At 54.0% G+C, this 14,097-nt stretch overlaps 4 protein-coding genes across 4 annotated transcripts; 3 read left to right on the top strand and 1 right to left on the bottom strand.

Moving 5' to 3' along the window:
* Nucleotides 1-291: 291 nt before the first annotated feature.
* Nucleotides 292-4,373, bottom strand: SCP_0107660 (acetyl-CoA synthetase-like protein; the record flags this gene model as incomplete). Its single annotated transcript, XM_027752996.1, has 19 exons — nucleotides 292-720; nucleotides 790-1,046; nucleotides 1,103-1,246; nucleotides 1,299-1,332; nucleotides 1,388-1,928; nucleotides 1,982-2,241; nucleotides 2,296-2,353; nucleotides 2,409-2,553; nucleotides 2,612-2,630; nucleotides 2,687-2,845; nucleotides 2,929-3,070; nucleotides 3,121-3,203; nucleotides 3,257-3,310; nucleotides 3,363-3,494; nucleotides 3,549-3,580; nucleotides 3,653-3,712; nucleotides 3,772-3,840; nucleotides 3,903-4,223; nucleotides 4,280-4,373. 19 exons carry the CDS (start codon nucleotides 4,371-4,373, stop codon nucleotides 292-294), a joined length of 3,033 nt encoding a protein of 1,010 aa, XP_027608797.1.
* A 4,320-nt stretch (nucleotides 4,374-8,693) lies between these two features.
* On the top strand, nucleotides 8,694-9,874 carry SCP_0107650 (Eukaryotic translation initiation factor 4E-1; the record flags this gene model as incomplete). The annotated part of the gene is made up of 5 exons (XM_027752995.1): nucleotides 8,694-8,918; nucleotides 8,988-9,190; nucleotides 9,249-9,312; nucleotides 9,365-9,478; nucleotides 9,539-9,874. The coding sequence occupies 5 exons, from the start codon at nucleotides 8,694-8,696 to the stop codon at nucleotides 9,872-9,874; spliced, it is 942 nt and encodes a 313-aa protein (XP_027608796.1).
* Nucleotides 9,875-10,099: 225 nt separating this feature from the next.
* On the top strand, nucleotides 10,100-11,829 carry SCP_0107640 (hypothetical protein; the record flags this gene model as incomplete). Its single annotated transcript, XM_027752994.1, has 4 exons — nucleotides 10,100-10,284; nucleotides 10,338-10,480; nucleotides 10,537-10,868; nucleotides 10,921-11,829. 4 exons carry the CDS (start codon nucleotides 10,100-10,102, stop codon nucleotides 11,827-11,829), a joined length of 1,569 nt encoding a protein of 522 aa, XP_027608795.1.
* Nucleotides 11,830-12,291: 462 nt separating this feature from the next.
* Nucleotides 12,292-14,046, top strand: SCP_0107630 (tRNA (uracil-O(2)-)-methyltransferase; the record flags this gene model as incomplete). The annotated part of the gene is made up of 5 exons (XM_027752993.1): nucleotides 12,292-12,429; nucleotides 12,486-13,088; nucleotides 13,145-13,290; nucleotides 13,343-13,854; nucleotides 13,913-14,046. 5 exons carry the CDS (start codon nucleotides 12,292-12,294, stop codon nucleotides 14,044-14,046), a joined length of 1,533 nt encoding a protein of 510 aa, XP_027608794.1.
* Nucleotides 14,047-14,097: the final 51 nt, after the last annotated feature.

Here is a 14,097-nt window from a genome sequence, read left to right as displayed (position 1 = left end):
CGAAAATTCAAGCGCCGGAAGAGCGCTTGCGTGCTACCTCGAGTTCTCCGTACGTACAATTGTTACCTGCCTTTCACATATGTTACAGGAGCCAAAAAAATGTCAAATGCGTGCGCCGGTACCTCTAAGACCATTGATGGTACCAACGCTGCCCTTTCTTTTGCAATCGATGTCACTTGAATCTAGCATCTCTACCAGTTCGAATCATTATCTAGTGTCGCCATAGGCCGATCTATAACGCGCGCTCCGGCACACTTCGAGCGCGCCGAACGCAGCGCTGCGAGTAGTCGCTCACAACTTCAGAATACCCGCCTTGCCCCAGTACTCGAGCGTCTTCAGCATATCCTCCTTGTCCAGCTGCCGGAACTGCGCCAGCGTCGCCGAGCAGCGCTCGGCCTTCTCCGTGCTCAGCCGCATGTGCCCGTCGAACTCGCCCGCGCGGAAGAACTCGAGGAGCGTCACGGCGGTGTCGTGCTGCTGCACCTCCCGCGCGCTCGCGCTCTTGCCCGCCGTCTTCGCCGCGGCCGCGGCCTCGAGCTTCGCGAGCCACTCCGCGTACGGGACGAGCGGCACGCCGAGGCGCGCGGCGGCCGGCGCGAAGAGCGAGTCCCACGGCACGGGGCGCGGGTGCACCAGGTTCAGCACGGGCTCGACGGTCGCGGAGGCGACCATGTCGAGGAGCGCGGAGGCGGTGGTGTCCACGGGTACCCACGCGACGATCTATCGACACGACCGGTTACGGATGCTCAGCGGACTGGGACACCGACGTGGAAGAGGAAGGGCACGTACATCGTCCTGCGAGGGCATGCAGCCCAGCGCCTGCGCGGCGCTCACGAGGGCGCCGACCCACTCTTTCGTGTTCCACCCGCCGGTGCGCGTGTCGCCGCAGATCTGCCCGACGTGCACCGAAGTCGTGCGGAGCCCGCCTTCGCGCGCGGCGTACGCGAAGAGCTGCTCTGCGACCCACTTGCTCTCGCCGTACCCCGCGCCCATCGCCACCTTGGGGTCCAGAATCGGCTCTTCGGGCACGGGCAGGGATGTGGGGTCTCAATGGGCGCGTGCTCAGTATGCGCGTCGCGATCGTAGGCTCATAGGGACTCACTGCGGAGGACGCCCATGGAGCTGACGAAGAGGATGCGCGGGCCCGCGGAGCTTGGAGACCCGGCGGAGAGATTGATCAGGTTGCGGACGCCGGCGATCAGGGGCTCGAAGGACGACAGGGAGAGGTTGAAGTCCACCCGCCAGGCTGTTTGTTCTCGTGTCAGGTTGTTAGCAGTCTCAAGGCAAGGTCGTCTCACCATTGTGGACGACTGCCGTCACGGAGTCGCGAATCTAGTGTCCGGTCAGCGTGGTGGATCTGGAGGGGGTGAATCGCCCAGGCACGCACCTCGTCATATCTCTCCTTGCTCAGACCTAGATACTGTTTCGGCAGCTCGCTCGCGATCAACGTGAGTTTCTTGGAGTCGAGCAGACCGACGTCAAGACCCCAAGTCTGGAAGGCCTCCTGCTGCCGTGCCCTCAGGGCAGCGTCCGAACCCTGGGAGTCCCTGTTCAGCGCATACACCTTGACGACGTCTGGCCTCTGCAGGAGCTGGGAGAGCAGATGGCACCCCAGGCGACCGGTGGTGCCTGTCACCAAGAAGGTCTGCGCCTCCCCGACGGCCAAGTCCTTCCCGTAGAAACGCTTGGCGAACGAGATGGTGGCGGCGTACTTCTTCACCAAGTCGTGCATCTCCTTCGCCTTCATCTCCACCTGGGATACGATGCTGGCCTTCTTACCCGTCGAGGCCATGTGGAAGACGAAGTCGCTGAGGCTGCGGATGCTGGGGTGCATGTAGACCAGGTTGTGGGGGATATCGTGGATCGAGGCGGTCGTCGACGTCCGGATGGCGTGAATGATCGTGTTGCGTATCCACGTCGCCTGCAAACTAAGATACGTACATCAGAAAGAGATCTCGCACGACGCAAGTCTAAACCGAACCTGTCACATCCTTGCTGGAATAAGTCGTCGTCGTCGGCCAACTTCATCTCTGTCACCCGCTCCACCAGCCCTCGGATGAACTCCAGTGTGGTGGCGCTGGACCACGAAACGGGTATGGGAACTTCGACCTCGGACGAGTCCTGCACCGCTTGGTAGACGGCCTCTATTTCGTCGGCGTATGCGTTGATGCACTCCTGGCGACGAATGGTTCCCTTCGCGGTGAACTGGAAGGGCTTCGAGGGCTTGGTCACGATGATCATCTGAGGATCTCGTCAGGCTGATCCCACCAGGAACGGCAATATCGGAATCTATACCTCCTTAAAGACCTTCGAGTGGGACGGCGCAAAGTCGTTGACCTTCTCCACGGTCGGCCTGGGATGACGATCAGACATGGGTCCATCGATGCTAGAGCAGAACAGACACCTACCATATCTTGTTGCGAAATTCGACCAACTTCTCCTCGTCGTCGGAGTCAAACGGCTCGGTGGGTTGGATGAGCACGCCGTTCTGGAAACGGCCTCTTCCAAACATGAGCACAACTTTGATGTGAGGATCGTGGACGAATATCGCCTCTGAATCCCGAACGTCAGCTGCGGAAAAGCAGCTTCAGGAAGCACTAATTCCACTTACCCAGGGGGGTGGGGTTAGTCTGTCATTCAAGGATGCGTCAGTACCTGACCGACGGAACGCGTGGTAGAGGCGTACTTTCTCTCCGGTTGACAACATGATCTGGTCATCTACACGGCCGTACACCCTGTAATATCCTGGCAACGTGGGGTGCTTCTGAATCAAGTCGTTCGTCGCATACCCAGGCCTCCCATTAATAGTTGTGTTGATAACGAACGGCTTCAAGTGACGGCCCGCCTAAAGGCGTGAAGTGAAGAGACGCAAGCAATTGACCCCCTTAGACGTGTGTTTTGCAAGCAGCGAGTGGATCATCGACTTACGAGAACTACAGGCTCAAACAGGTCATCCCCATCTTCCTGGGGAATCAATTCAACCTCGATGTGTGGCGATATTTTCGAGTAATCCCAGGCTGGGTGCTTCGACTTGTCGGGGAGGAACGTGTCCATCACCGCGAACTCGGTCCTGAGAGGGGGTCAATGGACGATGCGAGCAGCGTACACGCGTCGACTTACGCGCCGTATATAGAGACCAAAGGAACGCCCGCTGCGAATAGTCTGTCTCCTACGGCCTTGTTCAGCGGTCCACCGGCATAACCCTGGAGGACAGTAGTGAGTAACGAGTGCAAAGGAAGCAGGAAAACAGATATACCAGAAGCTTCAGCGCCCGCAACTTGGGTATGTTCTCAGGAGATTTACTCCATTCCTGCCCGAGATAATCAGTGACGCCCGCAGCGAAACATATTCCTTGACGATACCTCGATAAAAGAGGGTACAGCGATGGCAATAGCGCTGCCCGTGGCGACAATCGCATCCAGGAGTATTTCAGGCGTAGGGACCACAGGTGGATAAGCGGGCTTGAAACAGCCCATGGACACACCCGTACACGCCTATGAAAGTGAGCACATGAATGACGTTACACAATCCACGTCGGGATAACGCACGGTCATTGCGATGTTCAAGGCGCCCATCGCATCTGGATGGAGAGAAGAAGGAACGTCAGCGATATCTAAATCGACTACAACGACGGATAAGATGATCTGCTCACGGAACATGGGTGCGGCATGCGAAGCAATGTTGGAGCCACAAATGTCAACGTCTCCGAAGTCTACACACAGCGAGCAAAGATTTGTGAACATGATTACCAACGAGCAAGCGTAGACGCACATGCAGCTGTTCCTCCTTGAATCAGGTTAAGGCTGGTAAGCCTAATGGGCTTCGGAAACGCAGTCGATCCTGTGAAGAAAAGATAAATATTCAGCGAGATGTCCGTTACAGTAACCATGAACATAACTTACCAGAAGAGTGCAGGATCAGCGCTACATTGTTGACGTCTCGCTCTATGATCTTCGTCACTTCACAATTTTCCTCGTCATTATAAAAATCAGGGAAGTGGGGCATCGGAACAATGTCCACTTCAGCTCCGTCTTCGGCCAACAACTCGTTGGCATGGTGGCCGAGCCTCTGTGTCGCAGCATCGGAGCTAACGATCAGCTGGAGAATACCGGTCTTCTTGACCAGGTGCGCCACAGCGGTCGCGGAATTGCGGGTCGAGATGGGGAAGGGAATGAGCCCCAGGTGCATGATTCCCACGATGAGCGAAAAGAATGTGATCGTATCTGGGCAGTCAGTGATGAGCACTGGAAGGGGTGGGGAGATAGAGATCGTATCAAACCTGATACCGCGAGGATCCCGATAGTAGGAGCGTCGAACCCGTGCTTTTCTTGGAGCGCGTACTTCCCCTGCGCACTTTTGAAAAGACCGGACATGAACTTAGCGGCTTTACACATTCCACGATAGGCCTCTGGGTAATAAACGGTAGTGGGTTCGTTTCCTCCATCCGGATACACGAAGAGCGGGTGTTTGGGGCTATTAGCGGCATGATGGGCGAAGAGCTCAGGAATCGTCAAGGAATCGTCGAAGGGAGGACGAGAGAACGTGGTGCTGGTTGCACCTTGCAAGGTAGGAACACTGGAGATGTCGAGCATCCTGGATTAGAGAGCAAAAGGTGGGAGAAACCTGAAGTGCTTACTAGCCGTGGGACGTCTATTTCTGCTTCCACAGTGAGAGAAGACCAGACTCATCAGACCGATGTGCACGCATCAAATTGGCCTCATAGTCAATTCCATTGACTGAGAGGTACATCACCCGGAGAAGCATGTTAGGATTTTGAGAAGAGAAGTTCGTTGAACACGGTTTATCCCCACGGGTGTATTACCAAGGAACACGGGCGAATAGCCCAGGCCCGGCTGATAGGTGGACACAAGGTGAGTAACTGAGAGTAAATGTGAAGTCACGACAGGATACAGTAAACATACAGCACCAATAATTGGAATGCTGTGGCAACATTTAAGGAGGATGACTGATTTGGCCGGTCTCTTGAGCAGCCCGAGCGCTTCACTAACACGACGATCCAGTCGATCGCCGAGATCCAACGACTCGCGGAACCGTTCTCGTTTTCCCAGGCTCTGAACGATCTGAACTCCTCGCGTGCTCGTCGCTGTCGACTCAATGTCTGCACAATGCAGAAAATACCGCCACCCAACATGCGCGAAGTACACTTCAACCGGCATGAGTGAATGCCGTGGAAGCATCTCCGGATCCTGAGTCACTGTGGAATTCAATTCTATTGGTGAAACAGCCTGGCCACCATATGACGGCAGCGGTGTCTCCGTGTGTACGGCCGAAAGGATGTGCCGATGCAAAAGGCCCAGCGTGTTGCCCGAGAGAATTCTGTCAAGGATAACGCTCGGCAGACGGAGACTGTACAGCCGTACGCGTCGCAGGCCCGCTGAGAACGGTAGTGCGACCAGAAATTTGATAGATTCTGATAAGGATGCGTGAATCAGCGTTGTCCGTGGAAAGTAGAAGTAACCTGGTCTGACAGAAGGCGGACTAGGTGCATCCGGAGCACAGCTTTCTCCAGTGGATGTGAGAGGATCAGAACGCACGAATCCACTATTTCGGCGTCAAATGTCTTCCGAGACGCATCCTCATGTGTAGAATACGGTGAGATAACCTACCCCGTGATAAGACGGTCGCGTTACATTAATATTGTGCCATAGGAGCCGACGAGGAGCAAAAGAGAGAAAAGAGTAAAGATCCGAAGCAAGATCCTGGTAGTTATTCAGTCGTGCGGCTGAGGAACGTTACGGTGTTCGTATGACTGAAAGTCCAAGCATACACATCACTTGCGGTCCGACCCAAGTCCGACCTTGAGCATGAGCTGTCATTCCATCCAACAAATCAAGTCTCCCACAGAGAGGAAGATTTTAGGCACACGTCGACCTGAAGCGTCTGAGTGGTCTCGTACCCCGACATGGGCGAATAATGGACCCACTGCCTTGCTCTAATTACATTGCAAGCGAGAGACCTCCCCTTTGCCCGACGCTCTTGAAGTACGCGAGAATATCCGAGCATTCGATACCGCTTTTTTAGGAAGGCACTCAAGCTCGACGTACTGTCGTGGATTAGTGGCATAGTAAAAAATCGAAGTCTTCAGCCAGAAAATGACGAAAGTGCTTATGGTGAATCAGGACTTCGTAGACGCATTCTGCAACCAGCATCGCCTATACAATTCTAAAAACTACATACACAGTGCCCAGATACAGTGCCCTAGTGACGTGCAAGAAGCACACGATACAGTAGTGCGCCGATGCGTTATGCTGGTTCGAAAGTCAGGGAGAGCGTAGAGGGCTGTCTCACTTGAAATGCTCCGAACATTAGAGCTAGGATCGTGGTAAGGTGCGTTACTCGCTCACGTCGGGCTACGAGACCAACCTGAAGAGCATTTTATTGCGGACAACCGTGATTAACAACCGTACAGTATGCGAAGAGCTTGCGAGGAAAAAGCTTACCTTGTTCTGTTGAATACGTTATGGTCCAAAGTGTGGGTCAGCGACGACGAGAAGCAACACACCTAACGTATCTGGTGAGGACATACGTACCAGAATGTCGAGAACACAGGCTTTTCAAGGGTTGTTTGAGACATGTGGGTTCAGCGGTGTGGAACATACTTCGGTATGGAGAATCATCGAACTGCCTGATCGTCTCTCGACCGTATACGCACACAAGTACATAATCCCCCGAGCACACAAGGTATGTACACGGACTGACCAATGAATCATTCAATGAATGCGTCGACGAGCCCGAGGGGAACCTTAAGGTCACGTGAGAAGAGTGATAGTAGCTCTATAGAAATTATTAGAATGGTTTCGGAAAGTTGAAGCTGCAAGCATCGGACTCTTAGTAGAGGGATAATTCTATTGGGAAACCCTCAGAAACCCGGAAACCCCAAGAAACCCCGGGTTTCTGAGGCTGCTCGGAGAAACCCCTCAATTTGGAAACTTGTGGGGTTTCCCTCTCCGGAGGAAGTTTCGGACTCCGGCCGGACGCCCTCCTGGGGCGGCCATGTTGGCATCATCGTTTGTGCGGGAAGGCAGGGCAGACTCACTCCTCAGCTTCTCATGGCAGTTGACGAGAGATCGAGAGACCTTGCCTGCATGCACTCTCCATATTCTTAAAGTAAATTTTCGCAAGAATGGGAGAGGGAGAGGGAAAATTGGCACCCGCCGTAAGCCTTGTCAGTCCCGCCCGACGCGTCCTGTTCACGTACATAGAGTGTACCGAGCTCCTGTGTGATCGGTAAGCCCCGAATCAACTTACAATTTCGCAGCGAGGCCTCTGCTACGGGGAGGCCGCACTTTACTCACTTTCAGAAAGAGACTGCAAGCGCGGCTCCCCATCAAAACCGGCCGGCTGTCAACGGTCTCCCTTGCACAGAAACCAGGTTGCTGAGCAACTTAAGGGGGTTTCTGGGGTTTCCGGGTTTCTGGGGGTTTCTCAATAGAATTATCCTTAGTAGAGTGCTTCATATAAAAACCCTGGAGTCTATGGCCACGAACCTTGTCAAAAACTTCATGGCACTTTCCCTGTGGCAAGCCCATTGTGAACATGTTCGTCAGCTCTGTGACAATATATGATGCATGATAGTACCGCGCACAGGACAAAATAGACAGACACAAGATTGGCAGGTTACTACATTTGCCTACGAGGCAACAATATATCATATCAGGATGGCAGCTTGATCCGTCGCAACGAAAGGTGATCCGTTGCAACGAGAACACTGAGCGCGACAGTGTCAAAGGCGCCAGGACGAAACGCGTAGGGTAAATGCACGTGTGCTCGTTGGCGATGGCGCGTACAGTCCATCTGCCAGAGTCATATCGCGACCAATTGGAGGCAAGCTGTGCGGCCTCCAATGCGAGTCAATCTGGCACAGACCTGTTGTAGATACAATTTCGTGTAGTCCTCTCACTCCCTCATAGTTAGTTTCCTAATCGGGCACGGACGCTCGCGTAGTATACACGCTCGCTACACGTTTCGTTTCCCTCAGTCCTTTTGCTATTGACATCGGATTGAGGGTAAGCTACATTCCTTTACTATACATTAGTTACTCATGCTGATCTATCTGTAGGACTGACTCAGTCCGTGTCTAGGTAGATAACTTAGTCCTTTTGCTATTGACATCGGATTGAGGGACTGACTCAGTCCGTGTCTAGTCTTCAACAAGACCGCGATAGGCTCCAAGGTGTCCAAGGGAAGGACAAAGAGGTTTCAAAGTCAGATCAAGTGGCTCGAGATTACTATCAGACAGATAGCGAAAAGCAGGAGGAGCGGTGAATTGTCCCTGGACCGCATCATAGAATGAACTCTGCAGGAAGTACTGTGGGTGTTCGAGGCGATGTGGACGACGGCGGACGAGAAGGGTCGAGATAGAGGTTGAACGGGAGAGGCGTGACTGCCGAGAACGTCACAGGCACGTGTCTAGCGGAGGCCGGGGGGCCGATCGCGTTACTCTATGAGCTAAAAGTCACTTGGAACCTCCCAGCAACCATACAGCCACTCAAAACACGACATATCTCTTCTCTCTATCCACTCGGCCTTGCTACAGCGCGTTCTCGTATCTCTGCTCCCTCTTGCAACTTTGAGCGCACGAATCACTTGTCTACTTTCTAGTTATTGCATCGACTGCAACTGCTGTGAAATTCTTTGTCTTTCTGCAAAACTAGCACTCCAACGCCACCGCTATGACTTCCGTTGCTAGTCTCCCAGGACCGGCCCTTCAGGCCTCAAAAGCTGCACTCAACGCTGCTCTTGCAACGAACCAGGTGAAGGAAAAGGAAAAGGAGAGCAATGGGAAAGCGGAAGAAGGTGACAGCCTTGAACCCGGCGAGATTCAGGAGGTGGACATGCAGGCGCAGGCAGAGCAGATTCGCACCGTCTTCAACGACCCGATGAACTTCAATGTCAAGGTGCGCACCGTTAGATTGTCCTTGAGCTTACGCGTTGGGGTTTCGGCGTGCTCACGCGGTCTTGTGCAGCATCCTCTGTATTCGCCTTGGACGCTCTGGTTTGACTCTCCCATGACAAAGGGACGGAACCTCCCGCAGACGCCCATGTCCTCGTTTCCGCAAACACCAATTCCACAGACACCCGGCGGGATTGCGACCATGGGCACGGCTACGGGGTGGATGGAGGATATCAAGCGGGTAATTAGCTTCGATAGCGTAGAGGAATTCTGGGGGTGTGCATCTCGTTCATCCTTACCGCAAGACGCCACGCTGACTCTGCCGACGGCGTAGTATGTACAATAACATCGTGCCGCCATCTCATCTGCCACAGAAGGCAAACTACTATCTGTTCAAAGTAAGCCCACGCGTTCTATTTGAATGATGACATCGTGTTGACCATGTCGTAGGAGGGTATTATTCCCGCATGGGAGGACGAGGCGAACAAGAATGGAGGCAAGTGGAGCATTCAGCTCCCACGGGAGAAGAATCGCAGCAGAGTGGACGAGATGTGGCTTTACACAGTGCGTGCTCTTGCCTTTTCCCGTTGTATGTCTCTGTAGCTCTCATACGATGTTTCGCAGATGTTGGCAGCCATTGGCGAGACCTTCGACCCGTTGCTGGTGAACACAGAGTCCTCTGAGTCACCACCGGAGTCTCTTATCACTGGCGTGATTGTCTCGACGCGCCCGCAGTTCTACCGGTTGTCAATCTGGACACGGACCGCGCCATCGCTGACTCCAGGGGAGGACGACGAGCTGCGAGAGCGGATCGAGGGGATCGGGCGACACTTCAAGACGAACGTGCTGGGATACTCGGACTCGCAGAAGTTGGCGGGACCGCTGGCGACGGAGGTGGAATTCCTCTCGCACAAAGACTCGGAGAAAAAAGGAAAACAAGCGAAGAAGATCACTGTTTGAGATGGACCTCGAGTGCTGTGGGAAGGAGATGTAATGCCGTTTACTGATTGTAATAGTTCATTTATGACGCATATTTACGAGGACAACCTTTGCGTGGATATTTTGGGAGTAAGTGATTGTTGCGCAGTAAGTACTCCAATGGTGTGGCGATGACGTCGCACTGCCCGTAGTAGATAGTCTACTCCTGCCAGCCATGCCCTTCACAACCGCTTTCTTTCTCCCATCATGTCCAACTTCTTTGCCTCTCTCACTGACAAGGCCCAGTCCGCGTTGAACGCGTCCCCGCTGGCGCAGCATCTCCCGTCCAGCATCACAGGGCAGGGCAGCACCGACAATGCAGGCGGTCCCCTAAAGTCGCACACTTTTGAGACTATTCACCACCAGCTCCGCACCTTTCAGCAGCAGTACTCGTGAGTTTGCACTCCTAGTCGCGTCTGTTCAGACCCTAACACTATTGCCACAGCACTTCCACGACCCCTGTTCAGAGGGTCATCACCACTGCCAAGGGCGTCGCGATTGACTTCGATAGCTACTCCCGGGATTCTCTTGCACACAGCAAGGAGCTGTACACGTGGAGCCAGCAGGAGGATGCGGATATCAGAGATGGTGTGTGTCTCGTGCACTTCCTCGCATTAATCTTCGTCGCTGAAAGCGTTCACCAGTAACGGATCGCCTCGCATGGATCAATTACGTTGAAGGTTCACTCGCGAGCCATCTTGCCACCAAGCTTAATACGTCGCGTGCACCCTTCAAAGCCCTCCGCGATGCAGAGGCCACCCTAAGCGCTCGCAGGAACATCCGCAATGGCCTGAAGAATCAGATTGGCCGGCTTGAACACGAGCAAGCGCGTGGTGTCGAACCTAGGCTCTCAGAATTGAGGCGTCAGCTACAAGTCGCAGAGACGGAGGATGAACCCCTCGAGAAACAGGTTGAACTTCTGAAGAGAAAGGCTGTTGCTGAGAGCGAGCGACAGAAATGGGCGGCAATGAATGAGGCGAGCATCGAGTCGATCTTATCCGTTATAGCGATGCTCATTTATGCCTCAGTATGCGGAAAAATTGTTGCTGTTGTCCCAAGCCGCCAATGCTGTCTTACCGGTACTGTCTGGCGTCCCTCCCACAGAGAAACAGCCCTACACAGGTGGAGAGGCCACCGCTTCCGTGCGCGCAGTTCTTCAGCATGCGCTGGACAATTATACTGCGGGAACTACCACTCTTCAACTGCCTCCTGCGGTCGATCTTAGCAGGTCTGACACACGCAGCTTCGGTTTGACCCATGCACAGGAGCTTTCAAGGATCGGCTCTGCTGATCAATCCATCCGACCTGGTATCCCTGTCACCCCGCCGCCGACCGATGTGGGCGGTGCGCCTCAGCCCGCGCCTTCTGACAAGTCCAACGCTTCTGTTCAGGCTGGGCAATCTTCTCAGGGCGCCGGTTCCACTTCGCCACCACTCCGCTTCTCTCCCCCTCCCCAGAGAACTTCTCCGCCTTTGAATCCTGCGATGTTGAACCAGACTCCTGCTCCAATCCCCATTCCAGCCAGTACAGCTAGCCCTATCGTTGCTCCGAATCCAATGGATCCGACAGTGAAGATCCCCTCCGCGATGCCGACAGTCGCAGAGACGGGTATGCCGCAGTTTGCTGGATCTGCTGGCCCGGGACCAGCCAGTGGCTCCCTGCGCGATCTTAGGTCTGGCAAAAGTCCAGTTCCCAAACAGGGTTCGGGCGCAGATAAATTGCCGGGATACACCAATCCCAGTATGACCCCGTCGGACCAGCAGCAGGGTGTTCCGGGCGCCCCGCTGGCCAAATACGAGAAGGCTGAGGAAGAGAAGAAGAGGTTGGAGCGAGAGGAGAGAGAGCGGGTTCTCGCAGCCTCTAGCAGTGGTGCTGCTGAGAAACACCCCCCAGTAGACAAAGACGGCGATCAGCCACCCTCGTACGAGGAGATCTGATAGCTTTTGCTCTTGATTGTAAGGATCTGTTGTTTGTACGATTGCGAAGTATTACTCTGTATCTCTGTATCAATTTACGTTCAGTCTAGCTCTATCATTGGTTGTGACTTATTCTTATGAGTTTGAGCTACTCTGAATTCTGAGCGCTGCACGCCACAATTGCGGCTTGACGCGAACGACGACGACGCGACGCGACGTGCCTTCCCTCAGCACATACATATGAGGTGAAGTTGGGGCGGCATACCGCCTGTGCTACAAGTACTACAGGATCGTTCGAAACTCGCAGAAAAACATCCCGACGTACTCGTACTACCGTGTACTTATCACGCCAGAGCCTCTCACTAAAGTAAATCCGTTTTCTGAAGTTTTGTTTTTGCCGACACTTCCGAGTCACTGATACAACACAGACACAGTATCCCATAGAAGCCTGATATCCAACGAAGGTGTTTCTATACCATAGACATGTCTCAGCCTATGCGTCCTCGTTTCATACCATCGCGATGCGATGGGACTGAGGTGGATGGGCCTCTGGCATTCGAGGGCGGTGATCCCCACTGGTTGCCCCTCGTCTGGTGTCCTGCTGATTTTCCTATCGAGCTGGTGAGTCCTAAGGACACATTTTAATATATGCTAAGATCTGATTCACGCAATTTCAGTTTGAAGTCGCAGTCTCCCAGCTCATCCATCATCCCGAATACAACTCTACACTGATCTTGCGATCAAATATGCTCTCCGACACCACAGCCGACTTCCCTCCGTCAGTACCTCTGCTTAGGGACTTGATTCCGACCCGGAATGTCTGTCGCAAACTTTTGCCTCGCCGACCCGGACGTGATGCCGGCTTGGAACAGCACTGCACACTATATACTTCTGCGCACGGAGATCCGTCTCCTTCAACTCTAGTACTGACACCTCTCGTGGAGCCCGGGAGCTCATTGCCATACTATCACCCGACCGTGACTCACCTCGCCTTCCGCTACATCCTTACCGACCCGCCGGTTTTGCGGATAGAAGTAGTCCCTCTTCCATCCACGCCGACCGACGTGAACTCTAGGATCTATAGGACATGTCTCGCGCTTCTAGAGACGTTGCACAGGTATGGCTGGGGTGCGATGACCAATTACAAGAAGCGCGTCTTGCATGACTGTATCATCCCGCGCGAGCCGTACCAGGACCTGTACCTGGTCATGCGCGAGCGGCATAAGCATGTGGTCGACACTTGGCATGAGGTGACGGATCCGTCGAAGCACGTCTTTGAGGCAAGCCAACTACTGCACGATCACACGAATGTTCCTAACCAGCCGGGTCCTATCAGGATATCGGGATTGCGACGTTCTTGATGTTGCTGTGGAAAGACATGTATAACACAGATGAGTCTTCCCGAGGTAGTGGGCAAGTGGCATACGAGAGCGAACCTTGGAGGTCCTGGCCTCGCCCGCTGAATGGATTCCTTGACCTGGGGTAAGGGTATCGTCCTGATTCTGCAAGCCTACCTCTAACGACTCGTATCGAGATGCGGGAATGGTCTCCTCGTGCACATCTTGACCGCGGAAGGGTATCTTGGCCATGGAATAGACCTACGTGCTCGCACATCCTGGTCCCACTACCCAGACACGACCCAATCCCAGCTCCATGTTGAAGCCTTGGACCCGACCATCTTCGCGGACCCAGCTGTCTCCGAGCTACCTCCCTATCTCCGTGCCGGGACATTCATCATCGGAAACCATGCAGACGAACTAACACCCTGGGTCCCGGTCCTCTCGACGCTGTGTTCCGCGTCGGGATACCTATCGATCCCATGCTGCGCCTGGACCTTCGACGCGCGGTATGAACGGTCCAGCACGCCACCATATCCCGTTCCAGACGCGAACTTCGTGGAAAACCTCAATCTGGGCGGAGACGGCAGCAATAAGAGCTCATACTCGATGTATCGGATCTGGCTCGCTTCTTTGAGCCTGCATTGCGGATGGAAGGTTGAATGTGAGACCCTGAGGATACCAAGTACGCGCAATTGGGCAATTATAGGTATTGCTGCGCTCGCTACAACTATATGCATCTACTTAGCTTGACTCTACAAATACAGGAAGGAAGACAGCATACGGTTCTACGGAAGAAGCAGATAAGGTACGACAACGAGTCGAGCAAATCGTACAATTCGTGTGTGAGAGAGGCATTTTCAGAACACGGCGCCCGGAAGGAAGAGCCGGAGATCATTGAAAACCAAGACCACAGGGGGCCCTGAACTCGAGCGTGATAATGGTAAATCTG

This window comes from Sparassis crispa (assembly GCF_003851025.1).
Source record: "Sparassis crispa DNA, contig_000000F, whole genome shotgun sequence".
NCBI classification, from domain to species: Eukaryota; Fungi; Basidiomycota; class Agaricomycetes; order Polyporales; family Sparassidaceae; genus Sparassis; species Sparassis crispa.
This window is presented reverse-complemented; position numbering and strand designations above follow the sequence as displayed.